The sequence below is a fragment of the Stylophora pistillata genome, chromosome 3, assembly GCF_964205215.1.
Source record: "Stylophora pistillata chromosome 3, jaStyPist1.2, whole genome shotgun sequence".
NCBI classification, from domain to species: Eukaryota; Metazoa; Cnidaria; class Anthozoa; order Scleractinia; family Pocilloporidae; genus Stylophora; species Stylophora pistillata.
The window spans coordinates 40,314,579-40,328,532 of NC_142521.1; the positions used below are offsets into that span (position 1 = coordinate 40,314,579).

At 40.2% G+C, this 13,954-nt stretch overlaps 1 protein-coding gene and 1 pseudogene across 3 annotated transcripts in view; both read left to right on the plus strand.

Moving 5' to 3' along the window:
• LOC111339738 (E3 ubiquitin-protein ligase rnf213-alpha) overlaps positions 1–13,954 on the plus strand; it is a 49,210-nt gene that overhangs the window by 16,988 nt on the left and 18,268 nt on the right. For all 3 annotated transcript variants that reach the window (XM_088753978.1, XM_022946457.2, XM_088753979.1), the window contains 2 exons: positions 1,307–1,450; positions 5,625–5,777. In XM_088753978.1, coding sequence (XP_088610104.1) covers positions 1,307–1,450; positions 5,625–5,777 — 297 coding nt within the window. The remainder of the gene's footprint in view (positions 1–1,306; positions 1,451–5,624; positions 5,778–13,954) is intronic.
• On the plus strand, positions 12,535–13,789 carry LOC148736089 (uncharacterized; annotated as a pseudogene).

Here is a 13,954-nt window from a genome sequence, read left to right on the forward strand (position 1 = left end):
GGCGAAAATAAACCTTGGGTCTCAAACTTGAGGAAAAGTCATTCGAAGCTGCTGTAGGAGCAGCTGATATCATAAAGGGAGATGCAACAAAAGCATTTAATTAGTGGTTATTACATGGCTGCGCAAAGATATGCAATTTCTCTTCGTGTGTTGAAAAATATTTTTACAAGTGGGCGAAGCGAACGAATGAAATATATTTTTCATCACTCGAAGGGAAATTTCGTAGGTCCAAGAGGCCATGTAGCATTCTATTTATTATTTAAACACCAATGAAAAACCAAACCACTCCACTTAAGCTACGAAAGGCGGGATTTCATTTACTGACCAATCACGTTTTCAACGCGAAAGCTCACCTAGTATTTTATTGGTGTTTGTATAATAACCTAGGTTATGATATGCTTTCGGATGCGAGTCATTTGCGGTGTTTATGAAGTATTTGTACATATACTGTATGATCGAAGTTAGACCCATAATGTAATTTGTATTGCACTGCGATATGTCTGAGTACATCAATCACACAAGAGTTCATTGGGGCATGAATTTTTTTGGATGTGCAACTTGGAGTATGTCTGACATGCAAAATATGAGCGATTTCATACGCCGATCACGACGATCGGCGAAAATCGCAAAAGCTGCGCTGGGCACACCTGGCGATTTTCGTTGATCGCCGTCAACGCCTTATACAATCGCCAAGTGTGTCGACGGGTTGTTGGTAGCGTAGCCCATAAATTGAATTTTTAAGCAAGTGAAAAACTATCGGCAAATTGACTAACACATCTACTCTGATATGAAAGTAAAAGAAGTGTTATGGAGAGTGTTTGTAAACAAGGAGAGTCCAGAAATTTCTGGAAGGCCTCGTCGCGGTCGATCAAAAAGAGGAAACTTGATGCTATGGAACTGATCATTCTCTAGTGATAAATTAGACCATGTCGTAGGACCCGTGGAGCAAATTGGGTGGGAAGGGGGGGGGGGGGGGCAAAGACGAACGCCTAAGTTTCAGCCGACCAGGCGGAAGATAGGGGCATGCTTAGCAAGAAAGGTTTAGTTTCAAAAAAGGTGGAGGCCCTCCCTCTGCGCTTCCCTGGTGTGTTGATCAAGTAGGTCCGAATGCTCCGCAGTGTTTAAATATAGACGAGGTTAAAGCTATAAATATTGATTATTTCATAAATGTTGATTATTTCAGTGCATTCTTTGTCTCAGTCTTGCTTTCTTGTAGGTTGATATCTGGATCGTGCTAATATCTTTGAAAAAATAATACAGTTTTAAGACTCACTAACATATTAAGATATTATCTTTAAAATTGCAGCATGTCCCAGGTGGCAATCATCCTATGGACTATGGTCATGCCAATGTTCCCATTGGGGGAGGTTCTGGTGGCAGTCACTTTACTGAGGGACACACACATGAAGTTGTTATTTATGAGGGTAGCGAGGAACCACAAGCTCGTTTCGTAAGTCAAGTTAGTCATTGCTGCCAATTCACAGTCAACTGAGTTACTAATTAGGTTTTATTAGGAAACCAATTAGATTTCAGAGCACTTATCGGACTTATGGCGTGGCACTTTGCTTGTGTTTTGAAAGCAATCAAAAGTGATACTGATGGAAGTGTTAAAAACCACCTTGATGATAATAGCGGAATTTATTAGCAGGGTGTATGGAATGTGATTCAACAATAAATATTTTTATATTACAATGATAATAACAATTTGACAGGCTAGGTTTTGATACATTTTTGATAAATTGGTTAAGTCTTTATCACGGAATTGGCTATGGTTTATGCCGCCCAACAATCGTGCTCGGGATCTGAGCGTCCATCGCAAAGAGGCTGGCAGCTTTGTAACCGGTATTATCCGATACGCCGAGGATGGAATGCTGCAGTTTTAGAAATACATTTATGCAGCTTCCGCCCGAGCCAGGCGGTGTGCGCACTCTGATTGCGTTGCATCATGGTCGTAAAACAAAATTTGAGTCATTTGCGTCTTGACGCATTGGAGTGAAAATCTCTGGTGGCAGGGAGATACCGCGTGAATATACGTGAATTGTAATGGGGATTCACTGTCTGTTGCCATTCCTTCGAAAGTTAAAACTTTTGATGTGCCTGCGCGACTGTCATTCCTCCGTGACAAATTCGTTCTTAGGAGGCAACTGACACCGTTCTTTAGAAAATTTCAAAACTGCAATCTGCCTAAGAATCTCGACACAAATGGCAACAGTTACACTCACAAACGATGGCGGGATGAATAATTTCAAAGTCAGTAATTATATTCCTAGACGCGAGTTATTCAGCTGTGAATTGACCCTTGACATGCAAACGCATAATAATATGAGAGAGACAGACCTTGTAATAGACGAACTTTTCCCACTGAGCGTAAAATACGGGATTTGTAAAAGGATAAGCCCCACGCCTCCTAAGAACGAATTTGTCGCGTTCCACGTTTAGTAAAAACGTACAGAGTTTCAAAACACCCTTCGAGAATAGAGGAAACCTATATGAGGGTTTTGAGAAACGTATCTCTGGAGTTACTACTTTAGGAGAGAAGTATACTCTGAAACAAAGAAAACAGCGCGAGCACGGAAAAAACTATTGCCTACTGTAACACAATCTCATCGGCTCTGCAAAAACCTCAAGAACTTTCAGAAGAGGAATTATGACACCTCAAAACTGACCCTTATTATCACATCGCAAAGAAAAGTCATCTAAAGATATCCTAATGTGAGCTAAACTTTGAGGTTAGAAGATTTAAAAGCGCCAGCGAATCGTAGGAGACGTACAGGCCTATTAACACCTTTCAACGATCGACTGCCTTTTGCTTTCCGGCTTTCCGGCTTTCCAGCGTGTCGCCTCACGCAAGGTAGAGTTTTTCAGGGATCAAGTGACTCTTTTCATTGCTCTAATTAAACTGTCCTTCATTAAATGATCAAGATAGAAGATTTACCACACAACAATCACGATTATTTAATTTTCCTTCACTTGTAAAGTAGAGTTACAACACGATTGACAAATGCCCTTGCAGTAGTAACGCTATGTAACGCAACACACTAAACACAACAATGGGCCTTTTCGCTCCACAAAAGGGTCTCAAACACTGTCACTTAAAATGCTTAAAACATTTGTGCCGTTGGAGCGCGTTTGAGCGTGTTTGGTCAGAGCTATTGAAGAAGGATCAAAGTGGCTATACAAATCTTTGAAAGGCTTCAAACTACGACGTACAACAAATTTGACCTGCTCAAAAACCGGTGTCAAATTACATGCTGAAATACAGTGCTTGCGTTTGTCCTTGAGACAAATACGCACGAAAAATACTTCTACACGTTCAGGATATATCAAATTATATTTACTTATAGTGAAAGAAAAAAGATATGGCCTAACCTTTACGGAATATTCAGTCAAATTAAAACTCTACCCATTTCTACCGCTTTTACCGCCATGTTGAAAATAACGCGACCACGATGCAATGCAATCAGAGTGCGCGCACCGCCTGCGCCCGAGCTATATGCAAATGTTTAGGACACAAGCAGGCTTCAAGATCCTTCTTGTTTAAAGTGCACCAAAACCCAAATTTTTTTTTTCGCTTAACGAAATAAGCGTATTTTTTGGAGTATTTCTGTACAAAATCTTTTTTATTTGCTCAAATCATCAATTTTCTGTGCCCAGTCAAAATACGGATAATCGGCCGCCATCTTGGCTCACGACCGAGTTTAAAGAGGAAAGGTTTTAGCGGGTAATGTGACGTCAAATCGAGAACACAAAAGTCTGCATTTCACACGTTTTCACTTGTTTGGGAAGGTTGTCGTCGATATTGTCCGAAATATGCCGACTAAGTGTGTTGTAGGAGGATGTAGCAACGTGCGAAATTTGCAAGAGGGTATCGCGCTTCATACATTCCTCATACAACACACCTAGTCGGCATATTTCGGACAATATCGACGACAACCTTCTCAAACAAGTGAAAATGTGTGAAATGCAGACTTTCGTGTTCTCGATTTGACGTCACATTACCCGCTAGAACCATTTCTCTTTAAACTCGGTCGTGAGCCAAGATGGCGGCCGATTTTCCGTATTTTGCCTGGGCACAGAAAATTGAAGATTTGAGCAAATGAAAAAATTTTTACACAGAAATACTCCAAAAATTACGCTTATTTCGTTAAGTGAAAAAAAAATTGGGGGTTTAGGTGCACTTTAAGTACTGTATTATAAATTACTCTTTCGAAGGCCCTTACCAATAAGACGTTACATTTATCCCTCTCACATCAGCTGTCTGATACACTCTCTTTGGCTACGGGTTAATATTTGCTTCCTCCCTGAGCCGAGACCAAGTTTCCATTAATAGAGAGCGGTTCCATAAGGTTTTGCAACAGGAGTTAAAATGCCAGCACATTTTTTCCACGCCCAATATGAAATAAGGTCCGGTTTATCGGCAGTGTTTTTTAGTTAGACAGTGTTAAAACTTGAGAGGTTGTTACTTGTGGCAATAGGATGTTAACATCTAGTTTGATAGCTGTAAGGTTGATGTCATTATTATTTTTCAAGTATACTATGGCATCAATAATAATATACATGGTGATACATGAAGTACATAAAATATGCTAACACGAGAGCAAAGTTGTAACACGGGTACAAATCACAAACAATGCGCCCTGTCAATATTTCGTCTGTCTAGACTTTGTGTGATGCTTTTTCCTGTAAATAATTAACAAGTGACAACATGATTTCGAGTGTAGCGTGATGTAATAAGCACTCGTAAATTTTTCAAAGACCACAAATTTCACTCACCAATCCTTGTGAACCGGTTACTTGGCGATTTTAATCGCAGCGAAAGTCGTCTCCATCTGACATGCCAGATATCGGCGATATTAAACGTTGATCACGGCGATTTGCGAAAGTCGCAATCGCTGCACCGGGCACACCTCGTTATTCTCGCTGATGGCGGCCAACGACATATTAAATCGCCATGTGTGTCGACGGCCTCAAAAACAACTCGTTCATGGGTAGTGTAATCCACAATTTAAATTTTTAAGTAAGCCATAAAATGGTTGGCTAATTGACTTCTACATCTAGGCTAATACGAACATAACACAAGTGTTATAGAGAGTGCTTGTAAACAAGGAGTTTCCAGAAATTTCTGGAAGACTTCGTCGCGTTCAACGAAAAGAGGATACAACTGTGCTTAAGTATTCTGACGTAATGCTATGGAACTGTTCATTCTCTAGAGTGATAAATTAGCCTATTTTGTGTTGTAGGGCCCGTGCAGAAAATATTTGAGTAGGGGGGAGGGGGAGGCTTAAGACGAACGCATAAGCTTCAGCTGACCAAGCAAGGTATAGGGGCATGCTTAACAGGAAAAGTTCTCTTTTCTAAAAATTTGGTTGGGAGCTAGCCCCCCCTTCCCCTAGTCCCCCTAGCCCCCCCCCCCTGTGTGGTCCTTGACGTGATGATCCTGTGAGTCCGAGTAACCCACAGTGTTTGAATGTAGACGGGGTTAAAGCTTTACTGATTATTTCAGGGCATTCTTTGTCTCAGTCTTGCTTTCTTGTAGGTTGATATTTAGATCGTGCTAATATCTTTGAAAAAAGAATACAATTAAGACTCACTAACATATTAAGCTATTATCTTCAAAATTGCAGCATGTCCCAGGTGGCAATCATCCTATGGACTATGGTCGTACCAATGTTCTCATTGGGGGAGGTTCTGGTGGCAGTCACTTTACTGAGGGGGACATACGTGAAGTTGTAATTTATGAGGGTAGCGAGGACCCACAAGCTCGTTCCTCAAGTCAGGTAAGTTATTTCTTCTTATTCGAAGTCAAGTTACTAATTAGGGTTTAATAGGGAAACCAATTGCATTTTAAAGCACCCACCAGACTTATGGCATGGCATTTTGCTTGTGTTTTGAAAGCGATCAACATTGATACTCATGGAAGTTCGGTATTCATTTCTTGTATCTGGCCACTATCATATTTAGTCTTACTGACGATTCCTTTAACTCCCACACGGCGTTGGTAACCGACTGGCGACAAAACGCAACTACTGTATTGTTGACATTCAGTTTTTATTTAATACCTCAACAAATATTTACAGTAATAACACCTACAGTATGTAATTTTAAAGTGTACAAAACGAGCTTCTCAGGAATATATAATTTTATAATTGAAACCAACGACTTTCCTGAAAAAATAAATTTAAAACACAAAATAAGCAATAATAATACAAAACTCGCGACAAAAGTCACTTATCCTCATTCACACAGGATATGGCAGATTAGTATATACTAAAACAGTGGATAGCGTTGAAGGCGCGCTCTGATTGGCTAGTCAAACTCCGAATATCCTTTGCTATTTACCTCCGAGCAACTCGGGAAAAAATGGCGCCCCGGTTTACATCCGTGACAAGCGAAGAAATCACTCAAATTAACGACGGTGGTGTATATTATCTCACTGTTTTAGTATATACTAAAACAACTATTCACCTCAGTGTCGGTGGTTAGCGGTGGATATTTACCTCACCGCTTCGCGGCTCGGTAAATATCCACCACTAACCACCTCCACTTCGGTGAATAGTTGTTAATTAGTATATACTAAAACAGTGGATAGCGTTGAAGGCGCGCTCTGATTGGCTAGTCAAACTCCGAATATCGTTTGCTATTTACCACCGAGCCACTCGGGAAAAAATGGCGCCCTGGTTTGCATCCGTGACAATCGAAGAAATCACTCAAATTTAGTATATACTAAAACAACTATTCACCTCAGTGTCGGTGGTTAGCGGTGGATATTTACCTCGCCGCTTCGCGGCTCGGTAAATATCCACCACTAACCACCTCCACTCCTGTGAATAGTTGTTAATTATTTAATATTGATTTTTTTTTAACGAATTTTTATTTGCGCCCACATCATTCGAAAATAATTTCAAAAATTCAAAAGATGCAATTCCATGGTAGCAGCCGATCGAATGAGGTATCGATTACTACGGTGGCCTACAACTGTTACGGCAATAACAAATACCTCTAGCCAAAACCTAAATTGTCACGGCAAAAGCAAATTCCTCACGGCAAAACCAAAAAGCCCACGTTAAAATCAAAATGCTCACGGCAAAACCAAAAAGCTCACGGCAAAACCAAAAAGCTCACGGCAAAACCAAAAAGCTCATGGCAAAACCAAAAGCTCACGGCGAAACCAAAAAGCCCAGGGCAAAATCAAAATGCTCACGGCAAAACCAAAAAGCTCATGGCAAAACCAAAAAGCTCATGGCAAAACCAAAAGCTCACGGCAAAATCGAAAGCTCGGGGCAAAACCAAAATGCTCACGTGCTCACGGCAAAACCAAAACCAGATCCGTGGGTCCCGCAACTGGACACTAAATAGGGACCTTAAGAAACCACGACGGCGACGGAAACGAGGACGTAGAAAAACAAGAGATCTAATTGGCAGAACAATAGCTCAGCACGTGCGCTTTGAAAGTTTGTACATTTCTTAGCCGTCCTATGCAAAACAACAACGTGAAATCGCCAAAATTTGCGTTGTCTGTGAACCGAAACCGCGACGGCAAATTATCTTAACTTCCATTTGGAACTCAACGGCTACTTTATACGTCATGCTGAAGTTGAGCTGTGGCGCTGTATGAGACAGTAAGCTCCTGCAGCCATTTTTGAAATTCTAACTAAGAGTAGAAATTCATTTTTTCATGGAAGTCTTCCTTGGCGTCGTCGTCGTGGTTTCTTAAGGTCCCTATTGTGCGCGCAAAGGCTGTTGGAGGGGTGTTACGAAAACTAAGACCTCGAAAACGAAGACCTAAGACCAAAGACCCGTCTTGTTTTTCGAGATTACGAAAACTAAGACCCCCTAAAATCGAATCCGTAGAAATATAAAGTCAAATTGTAACCAAAACAGGTCTAATCTGTCAAATTATCTCCTGTCTGATCCTTTCCACCGAGTTCTAGGTCAAATTTAACGGTAAAATTAAGGGTCTTAGTTTTCGTAATTTCGAAAACTAAGACCCCTCTTAGTTTTCATAATTACGAAAACTAAGACCCCCACCCACAGGCAGCCCAAGCTCACTACTAGAAAAGCGGACGTGATTCTTACAGTGTTGTGCGACGTTTTATAATTATAAAGGTTTGTATGGGATGTTACCTACGGAAGCCGAAAAGGGACAATCCAAAAATATTTTTCAAATCCCGAAAAATATTTCAAATCGAAATATTTATTTTGAACTCACTGTCGAAAAGTTTGACAAATCCAAAGATATTTTGCAAATCCAAAAAAATTTTTAGAAATCCAAAAAATTTTTTTCAAAATCCGAAAATATTTTGCGAATCCAAAAAAATATTTTGAAATCCAAAAAATTTTTTCAAAATCCGAAAATATTTTGCGAATCCAAAAAAATATTTTGAAATCCAAAAAAATTTTTTCAAAATCCGAAAATATTTTGCGAATCCAAAAAAATATTTTGTCACGTGCTATTTGCGCCAGCAGTCACCCAGCGTTACACCGGCGTTTTCTTGCCATATCCCGCATCATCCCGCATACAAAATGGCGAAGGAACGAGGATAGAACATGTTCTGTCATAAATGTGGAAAAGAATGTGGGAACAATGAAACATTCTGCCGTTGTTGTGGAACACTAAAATGGCGTGAAGAGGAAAGTGTGTTGTCCACCTCGGGAGACGAAAGATTGGCTATAGAACATTACTTTAATAAGGGATTTCGTTACGAAACCATTGTTCACTTTCTGGCAGAATACCATGGGATTTCAATGAACGTGAGGACTTTGAAGAGAAGGCTACGTCACTATGGGTTGCAAAGAAGAAACCACTTTCATTCAGAACACACTGTTCGGGAAATAGTTAGACGAGAAATTGTTAGACGAGAAATTGTTGTAAAATGGGGTTGACAGGCCTACACGACTCCCCAGCGCGTGTTTAGAGTAGCCTATTCAAAGTTTGGCCCCATTGAGTATGTCTTTGGGCGACCGTCCTCTTTTGTAAGATACGAGAAACGGATTTTTGTATATTTCGTTGAGTAGTGGTTGTGTTTCTAGTAAATGCCAGTGTCTCATGAGAATTTGCTTTAGGTTTGGCACTGATGGTTGGTATTGTGTAACACTAAGGGCAAGATTCGTTCGTTCGTCTTTTGTTTCTGCTGAAGAGCTAATTTCCTGTTTTTTAATTAACTTCTGAGAGGGTTGTGCTAATGAGGTATTCTCGGTAGCCTCTCTTTAGCAAATGCGCTTCATTTGTAATTTTCTCCTCAAATATTGTTTGAGAGGAGTTTGTTCTTAGAAGTCTAAGGGTCTCGCCTTTTATGAAGTCTTCTTTAATTCCTTGTGGGTGACAGGAACTATAGTAAGTATACTGAAATGTCTCAGTTTGGTCAAAATGAGTACGCACATCAGGGATTGCGTCTCTTTTGAATCGTTCGCCTTTGTAGATGTACAGCTATTTTTTTCACTGTCTCGATCGTTAAGTTGTCTTGATTGTTTTCAGCTTGCGCCACGCGCCCTGATTCGATCGTACTACAGTTCTTAGTGTCCCCATTTAACCCAAAATTTTTTTGGATTTCAAAATAATTTTTTGGATTTGCAAAATATTTTCGGATTTTGAAAAAAGTTTTTTGGATTTCAAAATATTTTTTTGGATTCGCAAAATATTTTCGGATTTTGAAAAACATTTTTTTGGATTTCAAAATATTTTTTTGGATTCGCAAAATATTTTCGGATTTTGAAAAAACGTTTTTGGACTTCTAAATATTTTTTTGGATTTGCAAAATATCTTTGGATTTGTCAAACTTTTCGACAGTAAGTTTAAAATAAATATTGCGATTTGAATATTTTCCGGGATTTGAAAAATATTTTTGGATTGCCCTTTTCAGCTTCCGTAGTTATCGGTTTGCCTTAAAAGAGAGAAAAATGTCTTGTTTTGAAATAAAATGGACTTACCTTTTTGACTTGTTGTTTTCTTTGTTGATTACCAGCGTCTCAGGCCATTTTGAAGCGTGTTTTCATCGCTTTTTTGTCACATTTCTTCGCTTCATGATGTTACAGCAACATGGGAAATCTAACCGGATTTATTATCGAATATGAGCTTTCTTTGGGCTCTTAATTTAATGTCCACGTGCAATCCGCCGAAACCTAGCGCGTGTGCATAAGTTATTCAGCACTGTCTTAGGTAACGCAATCTCGATCGCAGAGGCACGTAGAAAAACATCCATCTCCAATGGAAAGCCAATTTTATGATTTAAAGGATAAACAACAAAATTTAAGACCAATTGGGGTAAGGCATATTTTCAGTGTACAATTATACCTTGGTAGTGTATGGCTTTCATCGTCCTTATAAAGCCACAATGCTGAAAATATATGTCTGCAAATTGTTAGAAGAAGCGGATCGTCTAGCACGTGCACGCGTGCGATTGTAGTTTTTGGTTGTTTTACGGATTATGTCTTTGAACGGTCATAATTCGACTTTGTAGACATTTTACAGACTGGTTTGGTGGGGGTCTCAGTTTTCGTAATTACGGAAACCAAGAGGGGTCTTAGTTTTCGAAATTACGAAAACTAAGGCCCCTAAATTTACCGTTAAATTTGACCTACAACTCGGTGGAAAGGATCGGACAGGAGATAAATTGACAGATTAGACCTGTTTTGGTTACAATTTGACTTCATATTTCGACGGATTCGATTTTAGGGGATCTTAGATTTCGTATTCTCGAAAACTAAGACGGGTCTTAGGTCTTAGGTCTTCGTTTTCGAGGGTCTTAGTTTTTGTAACACCCCTCCAACAGCCTTTGCGTGCACAATTAGTGTCCAGCTGCGAGACCCACGGATCTGGGTTTGGTTTTGCCGGAGCACATGAGCATTTTGGTTTTGCCGTGAGCTTTTGATTTTGCCGCGAGCTTTTGGATTTGCCGTGGACTTTTTGGTTTCGCCGTGAGCTTTTTGGTTTCGCCAGGAGCTTTTTGATTTTACCGTGAGCTTTTTGGTTTTGCCGTGAGCATTTTGATTTTGCCGTGGGCTTTTTGATTTTGCCGTGGGCTTTCTGGTTTCGCCGTGGGCGTTTTGGTTTCGCCGTGAGCTTTTTGGTTTTGCCGTGAGAAATTTGCTATTGCCGTGACAACTTTGGTTTTGCCGAGAGGTATTTGTTATTGCCGTGACAGTTGTGGGCCACACTTCGAATCGCTTTGCATTTATCGTTACAAAACATATTCTCGACGTAAATTACTGTCTATTGGAGTACCGTAAATCAATTTTAAATCAATTTGAAGAGCTGCGCGAGAAATCAAACAGAAAAGGACAGCCTGAGGCGAACAACTTCGAATTTCAAGACCACGCGGTCGATGACGACGATTTCGCAATGGCATTACTAGATTTCTTACCTCGATTCTCCACTCTAACTTGCTAGCTACGGGCCCAAATCGCTTTCTTATCCACTTTTCGTCCCGTCAACGAAGTTTTTATCATTAAATAGCTCTTCCACTATCGTTTCGGCGGAGATATTACTCACACGCGCTCGCTTGGAGGACATGCCTTCTTCAAGGGTGAAACTTGAAATTTGAAATGAGTGTTGTGTACGTTACATTCCAACCTCTACCACCAAACTCGGTACGTGATTTGTATAATATTTTAAACCAAATTTGGAGGAAATCGGAAGTAACGCAATATTATTTCGAGCCGGCGGAAGTCATAAGTGTAATTACACCTATGAATTGCAGGGGCTGCCGGAGTGTAAAGAAAAAACTCCGACCTTAAACGACAGCCCAGCTGAATTATCCGCTTCTTCTAAAAAGCTGACCTTTTACTATGATTTCAAGATACGAAAGGGCAAACTTGTTGCAAAATTTCATTCCTGGAAAAGTCTTCTTCTCTGAGATAAGTAGGAAATTACAGCACCCGAAATAGACCCAGAAAGTTTCGGGAGTTTCGAGAAACGGGCCCCACGTGAGGCTATCAATTCACGAATCACAACTAGAATTGAACTCTTTTCACAAATCACGAGCTTTTTTCCCCTCAAATCAGGCATCTCGAATAACGACCTTGTGAAAGTGACCTACTGACTGCTGAACCTCTATTGTCTAGTTTAACACCTCACCCGATATACTCTTCACTTCAAAGATTCCATCTACATTCCCTGATGATGCTGTAGATCGGCGAAAGCTTGGAAAACTGAATTATCGTAGTATACCTGGCCTCACTTGATTAACACATCTGACTTTTCAACAATTTAGGTTTAATATACTTGTAACGTGCCAGTTGAAGCACAACCATCATTAACTATACATCAGTGGAAAGGTTATGAAATGCACTATTTGGCACGAATTATTTCGTTTTAGCTTGATCTAATCGTCAATCGAATGGGGTGCGACAATTTGAAATGGGCGATGTTTCTTTGAGCGAATTAATCAGGCATATCAAATCTGACCGCACAAATAAAACTTCTGCACAATTTTAGTCCTGAGCGGTTAGTCTAAAAACCGTGTGGGGATTTTTCGATGTTCTTATTGGTTGCTTTACAATTTATCTGTCAAGTTTGCCGATTAAAATTTTACCGATATGAATAACGTTGGAGGCCACCACGGGAGATCCATTTTTGAGAAATGGTATTCTCCCATACGACTTTTTAGGTTGGTATCTTGGAAGTCCTCGGACCAAATTTTAAGGCAATCCGTTAAGCTTACATACACTATTAATTCATTCCAAGAAGGCACATTCTCGTAAAAGCGAAGTGGACATTTTTTGCTTCTAAAGTTTTGCCGACAATTTACGCTTGGGTGACCACATATCAAGTTATGCAAACACTTTGAACGATTTCCTCGTTGTTTCCACACGCAAATATTGCAACATCGTGTTGAAAGGAACACATTACCAAAAGCTGAAATCCTATCAGTTCTTCTTTGAAGAAAACGTGAAAAAACTTCAGAGTAAAGGTTTTTAAAAACAAACTTATGTGAGGGCAAATGTTCTTCCCTCGATGAAGAAAACGCCTTTCACAGTTATCCTCGAGTTCACCTATAAACTGTAGTGTGTTACGCGCAGCGTGTACGTTCCCTGCTGGCCTCAGTCTTCGATGATAATGAGAAAGCAAACGCATCGGAAGAGTGCTATTTACTATTGCGGACTTTAGAAGGAGAGGGTTCCAAAGTAATCCAGAGCAATTAACCTGCACGTCGTGGCTCTCGGTGTGGGTGGTACAGCACAATTAAAGTGTGGCAGCGAAACCAATCGACACAGTATTGATCAGAAAGATTCGATTCGGTAAAATGAATATAGGAACCCAGCCCAAAGTAAAACAGTTTGATCCAAGGGCCATAGACACGAGAACCCGTGACCAGACCAGCTTCAAAACTGTTTGCCCTCAATTTCCTTCTTTCTCTTCCACGACATCAGATCTAAATGCGGAGGCATCGGCGTTCAATCAGCCTCATATAATAGACAACACGGTCCTGAGAAAGTACCCTTTACTGACAATTATGACATTGCAACGAACAGATTAAAAAGTATTATAGACGAATATATTGCAAACTTAACAGCAACCAGTGAAGAGATTCTCGACACTGAAAGAATAACAAGGGGTCAAAACAAAAAACCGCTGTGGCTTGGAAAACGAAAATCGCTTCAAATTTCGGCAAGGCTGCGAAAACCAAAGTAGAACCAACAAAAAAAGTTAAGGCAATGCTTTATTCTAAGGATGAGTATAGTAGGGTACTGGCCATTTTCCAAGGAAGCCTGACGCGATATCAAGGTGCCTCATGCTATTCAAACCAGGATATGCTCCAGTGCAGGTCGTAACCCCTTAGGGATAACAGAATTGACACAACACTTTAAAGGAAAAGGAAATCCTGAACTCATTGACCTTTTCACTGATCACTTAATGGGACCAATCGAGACATCTTTTGTTGACTGCAACAGCATTTGAACCTTCCCAGCTCCCCTATCCACTAATTACCAATCTGCTGTGACGACTTGAAACTCT